Source organism: Coturnix japonica, chromosome 3 (assembly GCF_054131305.1).
Source record: "Coturnix japonica strain WE chromosome 3, WE-NBRP24, whole genome shotgun sequence".
Classification (NCBI taxonomy): domain Eukaryota; kingdom Metazoa; phylum Chordata; class Aves; order Galliformes; family Phasianidae; genus Coturnix; species Coturnix japonica.
Window position 1 is genome coordinate 23,872,760 of NC_140665.1, and position 13,489 is coordinate 23,886,248.

At 39.4% G+C, this 13,489-nt stretch overlaps 1 protein-coding gene across 10 annotated transcripts in view; it reads left to right on the forward strand.

The window, feature by feature from the left end:
* Positions 1-13,489, forward strand: part of EML4 (EMAP like 4) — a 140,276-nt gene that overhangs the window by 44,018 nt on the left and 82,769 nt on the right. For 4 of the 10 annotated variants that reach the window (XM_015857490.3, XM_015857491.3, XM_015857494.3 and 1 more), the window contains exon 1: positions 10,974-11,198. The exons of 5 other annotated variants lie outside the window; for them this stretch is intronic. In XM_015857490.3, coding sequence (XP_015712976.2) covers positions 11,132-11,198 — 67 coding nt within the window. In that variant the 5' untranslated portion in view covers positions 10,974-11,131. Of the gene's footprint in view, positions 1-9,720; positions 9,815-10,973; positions 11,199-13,489 lie in introns of those variants that run through there. One more of the 10 variants, XM_085541198.1, reaches the window with a different exon arrangement.

The following is a 13,489-nucleotide window of genomic DNA, read 5'->3' on the forward strand; positions in this document are numbered from 1 at the left end:
GTATTTACCTTGGAAATGTATCTACCACAAATATGAATACTAGTTATTTTGCAGAATGGCACCTGCTTCAGTCTTTTCCAACACAGCCATTGCAGTTCAAACAGGTGCTCAGGTTTAATAGAATTTTAAAAGCTGTCTGCTTAATGCTGTAGTGCAATTAAACCCTGCTTTGTTTGTAGAAGATAGGACCAGCATTCGTTGGAACAATCGATATGGCCCATAAAAACAAGGCATGTTATTCATTTTGCTGCAAATGTTCAAGTGTTTTGACGCACCAAGATGCAGTGACCTTTACCAAGAGCCATGTATTCAGTGACTGAAGTCCAACAATCCTGCTAGATGAGGAAACCTGGAGTGGCTCGTTAGTATTTTTTTGTGCATCATCATCAGCTGCATTGCTGAGGGGCGTGACTTTATGGCAAATGTTTCAGGAGTTTGTTTTTTCCTGAAACCCCTCTTTGTGAAACTGTGAATTACAGTGAAGAGGATTTCTGCGTGCATTTAATAAAAGCAGGAAGTCTGTAGCTCTCAAATTTGCTAAAGGAGAAAGTGTGGAAACAGTGCAGCCGGAGGGTGCAGCATTAACCAGGGGGACATGGGCTAAGAAGAATCTGATATAACAAACAAGATGATCAGAACACTTTTACCCTTCCTAATAATTCTGTGTTTTTTTGCTGGCCTTACATTTAAAATCTTAATAAATTTTACATTCTTGCATGCAGTGGATGCCTGACCTGTGATATGTAGTTTAAACAAGTGTATTTAATTGAAACTGATGCTTTTTATAGTCATTCAGTTGAAGCTGCTATCTCATCGAACACAGACTGATATTTAGTGCTTGTATCCAGCTGACTAACATGGAGCTTCATTCTAGACTCCCCAGTAGCCTGGAAAATTGTAGGGTTTTTTTTTGGTTGTTTTTTTTTGTTTGTTTTTTTTTTAAATTTTTTTTATTTTTATCTTGTGCAGGATAGTGACCTGATTGTGCTGCTTATTTGAGAACATCAAGGAACCCTTAGTGATGGAATTAAAAGCAATAATAACAAATTGAAAAAAGGAATGCCTCGCTTGGAGAGTTAGTTTACTTCATTCCATAACATGAGTGGGTGGTATCTGTAACAGTACTGGGGCCACAGCCTGTCTGGGAAAAGGTGATGCTATTACTAACTGCAAGGTTATTTATTTTGTGGACCTGGTTATACCTTCTCACCTTTCCTACTTAAGGTAGAGCTAATACACAAATGACAAATGAGTGACTTTTTTGCTCTGAGGAAAACATCCCTGATTGTAAATACCATTTCAAATTTTAGTGATGAATTAGCTACATTGGGTCAATTTTCAAATTGATATTTACCTATGGGGAAAAGCAGACTGATCTCAGTGTGTTACTCGATGTTCTACAGCTCAGGTGATGGCGATAGGCCGTGCCAGGAGTGCCACATCCCCTCTACCCAGGCTGAGCCCTTCCTGCACAAGGCAGCAGGATTGGAAACATTTGCTACAAAATCAAATCTGCCAACAGTGAATCTAGCTTGAACTGCTGATTCCCTCATGGCCTAACCCATACCCTGACTGGAAGGCTTCAAGTCTGGTATGGGCTATTTGCACTCTAATCCTTTTACCAAAAGGGGATTGCCATGAAAGCAGTTGTCTTCAGGCCTTACCAGGCACATTTTGGGGATGGCTGGGCTCGTTCCCACATAGGTGCCCAGCTCCTTGCTGTCTGGAGGACAGCAAAGCTGTGCTGCCATGCCACTGTGCTCTGACATGGCCACCTCAACGGGCTCCACACTATATGTGTGCATGTGTTGTGTGGGCAGTGCCAAGTGCTGTTTGGGTTGTCTTTGAGTGCAGTGGAAGGCTTCACCAAAATAAACAGCTTATTGCATGTTGCTGTGATGCCCATGCTCAGTGGTCTCAGAAGTGCAGTCTGAGCCCAGGCCAGTTTGTGTGGCTCTTGGAGCTAGTGATATGCATCAGCCTGCAAATTCAGCTCCTAGTCTGGCTAGTTCGTTCCTTCTAATTTATGTCCCACTGAAGGATATAGCAATTGATTTTGAAATGAGAAGAGGAAGGAGACAGTGCCTATTAGCAGTCTTTTGTTTTCTTGTGTCCGTTTCAATACCATAGATAGAATTTAATCAATGAAGACAGAAATTAGCAAGATGCTTCCTCCAAACTGTTGTTTAATTTAATCATTTCTCAGCTTCTCCTACCTCCTTCCAATGCTAGTATCCTCTGTGGCTCTTGAGGATGCTGTGAGATGAAACTGATTTTATCCAATTGATGGACAACAGGTATGCTTTCAAACCTGCAATTTGCTTTAATGGAAGCTAACCCTGGCCACTTGTTACTGATGAAGGAGAAATGAGAAAAAATGACACAAAGCAGTTATTTTAAGGATTACTTTTTAGATACAAAGATCTACTTTTTATTTATTTATTTTTCAGATATAGCTGAGCTATTCAAGTGCTCCTCAACCGATTGGCAACAATTAATTACTGTTTAACATTGTGTAACTGTATTTTTGTATTGGATGGCAGAAGTTTGGGTAATTGAACTGAAGTGGCAAATTTTATTATTTTTTTTTTTTTGAGTGGATGATGTCTTTTTAGCTTGCTTCAAATCTATTGCCTTGTAAGCTGAATGCATCCTCAAGTGGTTTCTCAAGAAACACAGAACTTCAAGAGGAAACTTCATAAAAAGGGACTAAATTTCTATTTACCTTGATATTACAGTCTGTTTTCTCACTGGTACCTAATATTCTTTTTATTCTGGTATCCCACAGTGTAATTTGGTAGTGTGCATTTTCTTGTAGGAGTCTTTTTTGTATGTTGAAAATAGGAAAAAATAAAATGTTTTTGAGCTGTAAATACAGCCAATTGAGAACTGTTCTTATGCTGCTGTTAAAATGTCCTGCATTTCAGGTTTGTTACTTTCAAGTAGATTTTGCTGAAGGCCGTCTTATTTTAGTAACTCTCCAGCACTTAGCTGAAGGAAATAGCTGAGTCTTCCTGTTTATAAAGATACTAGGCGAAATATTTCTACCAAGTAAAACTTGTGCTGAAGATGTAATATTGTCTGTTGCTCAGTGTACTTTAGGCTACTGTGTTGACTTCAAACTCACTGATAAATAAATCACAGTTATAGTTTGTCTTCTGAAGTTTTATTTTGGCAAACGTTAGAAGCTGTAGAGATTATTTGACTGTTTTTAGGGAAAAAAGAAAATTCTTCTGGCTTGGGATTAGAAGAAAGGAGAATGTGTGGATTTTAGAGTGCTTTGTATTCTGGAGTGAGTATTCTGATGGTCATGTGTAATTTATGCTTAAAAAAAAATCACTTTTGATAAGTAGTTCAGAACACTTTACTAAGTTTGGAATACTAAGGAAAACATAGCCTGTAAATATAAAGAATGTTTTATAACTTAAAAATATAATTTAAAAGCTGTAAAACCAACTCCAGTTCTTTGATACTCAGCTTGGTTTTTTAGACTGCTTTAATCAACTTGCAAATTGATGAGTGGTAAGTATAGTACGTTGTGTAGAGAACACACAATTAAAATCTAAGCACTATGTTCAAGTTGTGTGTGGGTTAGAACTTGATGTTTTGAAAAGAAGAACACAAAATCAAGCCCCAAAAACCTGCATTGAAAAATCTGAAGTTATTTGTCAATCTTCAGTCTAAAAATCTTGCAGTGGAATTGTGATTCCATCAGTCTTGATCATGTAAACTTGCACATATGTAGGTATGCAGCCAGTTAGATGAAGTCTGCTGACTTTATAGTTTAAGAATATTCCTTGTATTTGGAAAATATTTAAAATTTTAGAAAATAGTAGTTTATTTTCTATGCATTTTTAAGGCTAGAGCATATTACATTGCTTATCCTGTGCTGTTGGGAGCTTGAATCAGTCAGTGTTGTTGTTTCTTGTGTTAGTGAAGAATTTGCTTTTGATTTTGGTCAGATCATGTCTGGTATTTTATTATTTATTTGGCCAAAAAGGCCAATGGCATCCTGGCGTGTATCAGGAATGGTGTAGTGAGCAGAACTAGGGAAGTTATCCTGCCCCTGTACTCAGCGGTGGTGAGGCCTCACCGCAAGTACTGTGTTTAGTTTTGGTACAAAAAGGACACTGAGATGCTGAGGTTGGACTCGATGATCTTTAAGGTCTTTTCCAACCTGAGTGATTATATGATTCACTTGGAATGTAGATTTTTCATGCTTGTCAAAAAACAGATGGATTAACTTCATATCTAAGTTTCTGCTGAAGTGTATGTGTTCCCATTGACTTCAGTATGTTTTGGATTGCTTTCTTGTTTTCTTGCCCTTGATATTCACAGATGGCTAGATAGAACAGAGTATGAAACTTCTTACAGAGAATAAAGGGCACAGTGATCTCAGTCACATGCTGCAGCCACCGGCACCGCCTCTTGGGTGATGGTTTTGCCGAGTATGAAAATGTCCCTCATGTAATATAATACCATCTAATTCCTGTCACATCTGACCTTTGGTAGGTCTTTGAAGCGTCAGTAGTAAGTTGGATTCTCGGGAAATACAATTCTATTATTTCTTAATGCCATCAAAAACCTTCTCTATTTTGCTGTTGGCTTCCCCCCTGACTTGATATGTTGTTGTCTACATTGCAGTGGCAAAGCAAGACCTTTACCACTGCACACCAAAGCATGTTCTTTATTTTCTCCCTCTCCTTTTTTTGTTTTGTTTTATTTTGTTCTTGCTTTGACCTTTAACTGTCATAACAGAACTGATGATCCAAAGGAAGAAATAATTTGTCCTGACCTATAGAATGTTTTATGACAACATCCACATATGCATATCTGTAGTCAAAGGCTGACCTCAGTCTTGACATGTGAAAGATCTATTGGTTACAGTGCTGTGGGCTGTATGGTGTTCCTCATTATCCCTTGATTTTTCTCCAGAGACACTGCCCAAAGTATCAGTTGTGTTGGTTTTTTGTAACATTAATTTTTCATGTGGGAAGAATGAATCAGCAATTAATCTCTAATTTCATTTTGGTAATGTTATTCAAACTTACAAATAAACATGACTTTTACTGTGGCATATTGTTTGTTGACTTGATTGAAAGGTCTCTTGACTTCTTTGGATGTGTGTGAACCAAGCTAGTTCCTTCTAATGACAGTTCTGAAAATAGTATGACTTGTTCATAGCAGTCCTTTTTTTCCAAATAAACTGCTTCAGTCAGACTTCTGTGTTACATTCACTAAGTTTTAAACTGAAGGTGAAATATAACACTGAGAACACAACTGAAAAATGAGACATGCATGAGAAGCTTCCAACCTTTTTTTTTTTTTTTTTTTTAATATCATATCTGTTATATTTTACAGTATAGGTCATGAGCCTTGCCTTAGGATTTCACAATATTTCAGTCTTTTTATTTGTAAACAGACTGATGTTTATTATTATGACCCAGTTTACTGAGAGTGTAAAATATGCTGACTGTTATGTTTGAAGGAATGACACAGATATAAAACTGTCCTTTCAGATTCCCTTTGAACCACTTCGTTTGATAGCCTGAGCCATCAGAAGGGTAATTAATTTATGGACTGTACACCTGTTAAATGTAATATGTCAAAACTGTGGCTGTAAATGATATCCTGATAAGGTCAAACTCTGAGGTGTTGTAATAGTTGAAGGTCTGACACCTACATCACATTTGCGTGTACTAGGTAATATTTAAATAGGAGATATGATGTTTACACAGTGAGGTCCCAAATATGGGCAATCACCCCACTGCTCAGGTGGTTATGTGAGTTCTGTTAGTATACGTAGGACTCTAGATGATGAAAACTATCTGGGCAAAGCCAGAATAGTACCTGTGTCTTTCCTGCCTCACTGACTTGCCACTTGATGAGTGGTTACATCAGAGCCAACCTGTGGATTATGTTTCCAGTTCTTCTTGCTGCCCACACAGCACCTTTCTGTGCGTGATAGGGATTGCTTTGCTCTGGTACACTGAGCACTAGGTGCATCAGCAAATCTCTTGCTCGTCATCTTCCATAAGCAATAGTTTTGAGGCAGGGATCTATCTTTTCTTATTAGTGTTGTTTTCATAACAGTTTTTTTCCAGTTCCTCAGCATTTCAAAGTGGATAGTAAATAAGAAACTCTCTGTCATGAATAGTGGACTATTTTCAAATTTTATTGTTGTATTTCTTTCCATGCTAAATTTAGTTTAGAGTGACTTTTAAAAGTAGCAATAATAATCAACGTGTGGCAACAGCCAACATTAGGAGATGTTTTGATAGGCGAGAAAGACATTTACTCTTTGAAAGAATATGCAACTCTTAAATAGTGTAATGTTTCTAGAATTAGATACTTCATTTTGAAAGTGCTTTGTCAAAAAAACATTTTTCTGCAGTTGGTTCATCCTTCCTCTTTTTTCAGACATGATCTGCATGGTTTGACAGTTGGGCACTTCACCTTGGCTAGTCCATAACCAGGGCTTTGTGTGACCGAGACTGCCAATTAGTTGTCTACGTGAGCAATCATACTTTTGCTGATTACTTTCAGAGAAGGAGAATGCAGTGTGTTTAGCAAATGTAGCATGGTTTACCAATAGCTTTGGAAATACCATTTATGCATTTGAATCGAAGTGGGTTCCAGACCAAGGGTAAAACTACAATGATCTGCAAAAGTAGAGGCTACTCCTGGCAAGGATGCTGCTCTCATGCTCTTCCCTTTCTCAGGGGGGCAGGGTTGCACGTTTTCACTGGTCACCATGTAGAATAGGCAACAGCTGTGTTCTGGAACGTATGCCCAAAGCAAAATTCACTGGAGAAACCTTTTCCTGGCTGTGTTTTAGATTTAATATGTTTTCATCTTGTTTGTTGGCTGTTTCCTTATTGCATTTGATGGGTAGGCAGGAAAGCAGCTGCAAGCAGTCTGCTTTGCAACTGCTGCTAGCAGGCAGCGGAAGGCGTGCTACAGCTGTTGTCTGATGTTATGGTTGGTGAAACACCAGCCACCAGAACTACCACCCTTCCTGCTCTGCCCATCAGTGTGCTGCCACCTCAGTAGGGCTGTGAGTGGGCAGCTGAATAACCATGCAGCAAGAACAAACATTCAGGTGGTTACGCTTAAAACATGTGTATTTGCTTTTTATTGCTTTCTTTCTGCCCCCTCCTCCCCTGATCATATAATGTTCTAGAGGGGGCACAATGGAAACAAACAAACAGTTCTTCTCCAGATTACCCAGGGTGGCTGGACTGCACAGCCACCACTATTGTTTAGCTCTGGAAGGCAGCCTCAGGATGGCTTTTAAAGGTTGGATACAGATGTCTTGTTTCTCACATTTTCTGCATGTTAGATTTAGTTCAGGCAGAATGCCCATAGGATGGAGGAGCTCAGCATTAGGACCTGTGACTTGTGGATGCTGAGTCTGGCACTGCCTTCCCTGGCACTGTAAACTCTTGGTATTCCACTCTTCTGTATCACTTCTTGCTCTGCTCTGTTTTCTGGCAGTGAAGTGGCAATGAGGTGTGATTTACAAGCCTAACTGTTTCACAACAGCCTTCCGTCTCCTGAAGGCAGAGCTGCTGTTGACTGGTGAGGCTTTATGCTCTGGCTTGGATGACTTCGTTTCTCTAAAGGATTTGGGTAATCACTGAAAAAATTACTGTTCTCTCTTTCGTGGGGTGGAGGTAAGGGTGCAGCAGCAATGTAGCAGCTGCTGGAATGTGATACCTTTGGTCCCGAAGGTAACTGTCTACTGAAATGTGGTTACAGTTTCTTTTCAGAAAGAATAAAGCAAAATAATTGAAGGACTGTTTTCCTGCAGAAACACAATTAGTTTCTTATATGTGAAGAAATAGTATTGGCTGGTGATCCTTCTTGCAATTCACAGTGTCATTAAATTCATCTCTGTATACTTGATTATTTTATATTGATTAGATATGTTAATAGCAGCAGGTGTTGGGTTGGTTGTTTTTGCTTTTTTTTCCTATATGGAAAGATAGGTGGGAGTGTTTCCAATAAGCCACTGGAGGGATGATAACATAAGCAACATATCTGCCTCACATGTCATCTCTGGTTTCTACAGCCTGCTATGCTAGGAGGTTGAGATCCTGGTTCTATGAGAATGTGGGTGGACCTTTTCCAATCTTCATACAACTGTAGATATCTTCTGGGTAGCAGGATCATTACCAAGGAAATTTGACCTTCCTCTTTTGTTTTCATTTAGAGGAATGCAGGAAGACCATGTCCATTTCTTGGCCTGTGTGGCTTGAGGAACAGTGGCTTTTAGGTAGTACCCTAGCTCCCTCAGCTGGATCTGGGACACTGAAAAGCAATGGCAGGGTGACAGGGAACTTCTTCCTCCTCCTCTTTGCATGAGAGATGACTCAAAAGAATCTGTGTCTTACTATGGCTTTCCTCAAAAGTCAGAGAAACCATGTGCACCCACCTCTGAAGACTGTGTGGTTTGGAGTGGGTTTTGTTGCTTAAAAAGCTGAAGTATCTCAAAGGACTATTTGCTTAGTCTCATCATCTGACTGATGCTTCTGCAGTCTTTAAAACGTCCACTATTCTTACCAGATGTGTAATGTTCCAGAAAATTCCCATGTGGGTTACAAAAATCCAGAGAGGAGATGAGGAGAAAAAAAAAAAAAAAAAAAAAACAGACAAAAAAACAAAACCAAAGAAACAGCACAAATAAAAAACCCCTACCCACTCATCAAACAAAACTTAATAAACCTTGTTTTTTCAACATGCTTGGTTCTATTCCTGATCTTTAACGTGCTTTATTATGTTAGATTGTGAAGGTATGTTGTTTGGTTATTTGTTGTTGGTTTCTTGCTTTTTCATGGTATACCATTGTACTTTGCACTGTTAATACACAGGGAGTTTTTTCCTAGGCAAAGGTTACTTGCCTTCTTTGTGTGTTTTATTTTAGTGAGAGTTGTGCTAAATATTGTAAGAGAAGGGAAGCCTGAGTTGTGTTTAGATCTGTTAAAGGTAGACACCTGTTAGAGATAGGAGGGTTGCAAGAGGGAGATGGCTTAGGATGGCAGGGCTGGCTAGAGATATGCAAGGAAAAATCCAAATGAGAAGTTAAGGTTTTCATGAAAGATTCAACGGTAAAAAAAGGAATTGTGACCCAGGTCCTCAAATTAGTGGGCAATAGATGGAAGGTGGGATAAACATTTTCGGGGTGAGCAAGTATACTGGAGGTGTATAGGACACTAGTTTTCACAGTCTCATCCTGAAGATTAGGCTTCTTCAAAGAGCTTATTGCCCTGGTGCAGGTTGGTGTTTGTTTTTTCTTTTCTTGAGACTGGAACAGCCTGATGATGGATTTTTCCTATACTTTGTAACTGTTTTAAGGGATGCTAAAATCTATCTGTGCGTTCAGCCCACCCAAGATAGCACTCAGTGTTTCATCTTGCAATGAGAACTGTTTTCTCTAATAATGTGATGCAACACGTTGGTTGGGACAAGTGGAAAGCAGGGGGTCTTGGTCAATCCCAGCTGTGTGTTGAGTAGCTTGGCTTAGGGCTGTTTACTTAATTGTTCCCTTGCCTTTTGCCCTTTATCGCTTTTCATCATTCAGTTTCTTAGGCTCTTTTTATTACAATTATTAATCACAGTCATTGTCTGTCTTGCTTAATGTAGGAGAGTTGTGTTCAGCTGACTGTCTGGGTTTTTTCCTGATATTTTTGTTTGGTTTTGGCTTTTTAAATCACTGCAGAGGTCAGTTCCTCCAGTGTGGTTCCTCCAGTTCCTCCAGGAGCTGCTGGAAAATGAAGATACTATTAGAATTATGCAGATGGATAATTCCATGGTAAGAAATGCCAAGCTTCTGGTGCTCTCTCTTAACTGTGTGTTTTTATGAACCTTTTTATCAACTGTTTGTGAGCATTGAAAAAAAATTCTGCACATCCTTGTTTTTGAATGGAGACATGAATTTCCCCTACGTATTTCTGATTATCTTGCTGTTGAAAATAAAAGCTTAAACTGGGGGGGTATTTAATATGCTTACAACATTTGAGAATGAACTATTCAAAGAATGATAGAGAGATGAGGCAAAATATATGCAATACATATTCACAAATAGCTTTGTTTTGACATTTATCTTGCTGCATTCATTCTGCCAACTGGCTTCAGGCACGGCTACCAAAAGAATGAACACATGTTGCATTCATTAGTTCTCATCTGGCTGTGCTTCATCTCGCAAGGCAGACAAAATCACGATCATACTAAATAGATTGTAATGCATTTGTAATACAAGGTCTCTTCCGCTTAACAGAATGATAGCATTGCAAAGCTCCTGCTCTTAAACCCCTGGTATTTTGCTTCATTTTAATGAAATGAATGCAAGTATACTGCTAGTGACGTCACTGCTTTTTTGCCTTGAAAAGATGTCATAGGAAAAATATTCTAATGTAATACTAAACAAATAGCCACCCTGTTGCCCTCCCCTCTGTGTGAACTTTTCATTTCATATTGTGCTGTTACTGCTGTTAAATTGATTTTCTTTGACATAAACAGACATGCTTTGGAACAATAATCCTTTATTTGGGTTGACCAAATATAAAAATCCTTATCATTAGCTATCTGCAGTAGTTCTTAATGTTCAGGCTTATTGCAAATAGACTGCTGTTGTCTTTTACCATCATAATATTAAAGCTGTATTTAATGTTCTATGTGAATACGTTGTGGTGTTGTCTCTCTGGAAGAGACGTGGCAGGGGTATATCCGTGTGACAGCCTAATTGTTTTAGTTTTAAATGGAGAGCACTGCAAGTCGGTGCGTTTGTATGTAAACAATGGCCATTTTCTGACTTTGAAGCAGGTTGAAGAGCAGCTGGTAAATTCTGCTTCCCTTAAGGGGAAGGAAAAAAAAAAAAGTGGGGGGCAAGGAAGTCATAATGTTGGGCTCACTGATAGATAGCTAGCATGCGGTGAAGTATTTCTGTGCCGCATGCACTCATAAGTGCCTTTATTGGTGTATTTCTGACGTCGGAGGGCTAGCCACTCCCTGCGGCAGCCTGGGATTTTTGTCCCTATCCCACCCCCTCCAGCCTCTGGCCAGGGCTGCAGGCAGAGGGGCCAAGCTGGGGGGCTGACAGCAAGCCCCCGGGACCAGCGTGGGGCCAGCAATGGAAGGCAGCTTGCCCTGCCTGGCAGCCGGCTGCGATCCCACAGCACTGGGGAGCTTCTGCACGGGTAAAGTATGGTCACCCCTGGGCAAGGGAGGGGAAATCTGTGCACATCGAGGGGGGAAGATTTATCTGGGCGGTGGAGTTGACTGCAGCCTTGCTAGCAGCTGGCAAGGTGTGCTTGTGGAGACAGCTTGCTGCAGTGTGATGTCCTTGAGCAAACTTTATGAGAAACCAATAAATCTGTTATCTGCGGATAGCAGAGGAAACAGCAGGAAGGTGATAGGGAAGTTAATACTTAGCAGGGCAGGATCCTTCTGGTGCGGTGGCTTTGGTGGTGTGTGTGCCCTTTGGCAGCACATCCCAAAGTGGGTCGTGCACTGCCAGGGAGGAGTGCTCTGAGCACTCCTTCCACGCATGGTAAGAGCTGCTGCTGCATGCTCCCTTTGATGCACACCTTGATTTTATGTTGCGGATAGAAGCGCTTGATGAAGCCCCTGCAGGGAAGCATGGGCTGCACAAGGGCCTCTCAGGCAGGAGGCAGTAAAGATTCATTCAAAATAAGTGGTGAAAATAACTCAGTCTGCTGCAGTTTAAAGTTACTGTATTTGTGTGTGTAAAATGTTTATTTGCCCTTCTGAGGTAGGATTATTTTTTCCCCCCACTTTTATTTTTGTCAGCAACTTGGTAAATCTAAAATCTTTCAATACAGATTTCCTTTCTTTAGGCAGCTGCTATCAAAACGACCTCTGTTCTGTATAAAACAGATTTTAATGGCAGCATTCTTGCTATATCAGCCAAAAGTATGAGTTCAGTTATTAGGGAGGAAAAAATTAAAAACAACCAAATCAGATTAGTGATTGCTCTTGTACATAGAAGGGAAATGCATTATTCCCAGTGAAACTTCACTGAGCACTTCTTTTAGTGCAGTTTTGATATAAGTACAGCATCTCACAGCAAAACTTCTCACGTTCTGTCTAAAATACATCTGTCAACAGGAAAACTTCTTTTACAAAATGAGTAAGGGCCAGAGATTTCTACCTGTATTTAATGGGAGAGAAAGAAATGACCTTGCCACAGCATGCTTTCTTAAAGTGAGCAACACACTGAACTTTATCTGCTTCAGAATTCAAAGCATTTGGTTTAGAATTCAAGATGTTGCAACCCTAGGGAAAAAAGAGGGAGGGTGAATTGGAAATCTTGAAATTACAAGTGCTTCATACAGCCTTGTCAGTCATTTCCATTGACTTTAATGGCTTTCTTGGGGGGGGTTTAGGGGGGGGAGGATCATCTGATTACTATAGCACAGTCTCAGGCTTGAGTTTAAGGCATACAAAGAGCTTCATAAGAAAGCATGACATGATGGTCTGGCCTCTAAGATGTCTAGAAATCTGGCACAGTAAGGTACAAGAAATATATTATTTTCTCAAAATGTACGTTTTACTTGAATCAAAATTTTCTAGGATGCAGGAAAAAAAAAAAAGTAAATTTTGGTACAAAATTGAAGATACTGTTGAATGAAAGTTCAAGTCAGCATTTGTAATTGAAAGAAAATGTGACTTTGGATATTTTTAGCAGTGTAATATATTCTGCTGATTTAAAATTTCATTCCTACTTACGTCATAAGACCTAATGTACCCTTGTATAAAATTTTTGTGGAATGTGCCCTGGCTGTCAAGTAAACTTACAAAAATGAGAAAGTGCGATCATGGTGAATCTACGTAGAGCTTTGTTCGTATGAAAATTCTAACCACATCCTCAAGAGCTCCTTGCACTGAGGGCTTTTAGTAGCTTCATGAGATGACAACTAGTAACAAGAAGTAGGAAAAACCTTCAGATTAAGTTCCATGGTTTTTTGTTTTGTTTTGTTTGACAGTATGTATTCTTTCTGTGTGAAGGAGATTAAGACCTTTGTCATGAGAGCTGTTGCTACTCTGTTCCCTGTAACAGTGACTTTAGTTTGTGCTCAGCAAACACAGAATCAAAGGAAAATAACAACAAAACTCAAATCTGCCTCTTTTGGAGTGTTTTTTTGTTTTGTTGTTTGTTTTATTGTTTTTGACTATCATTATATGTCCATGCATCTACTTACTCATTTCTTGGCAAAGCTAAAAATGAATTCTCTTTTTTTTTTTTTTTTTTTAGCAGGGAAGAACTAGAACTTCCTTTTAACAAATGGGAAGTCGGTGCTGAGAGGAAGCTTATTCAGATTTTTAAGAAAGCTAGTTTGGTGTTAATAGTGATGACTTCTTTTTTTTTTTCTTTCATATACTTGTGTTTAGTGAGTCTTTTGCAACTAAAACATGGCCAGGCTTATGTCATGACGCATCTCTTCAGAAAGATCTTGGCTATCAAATT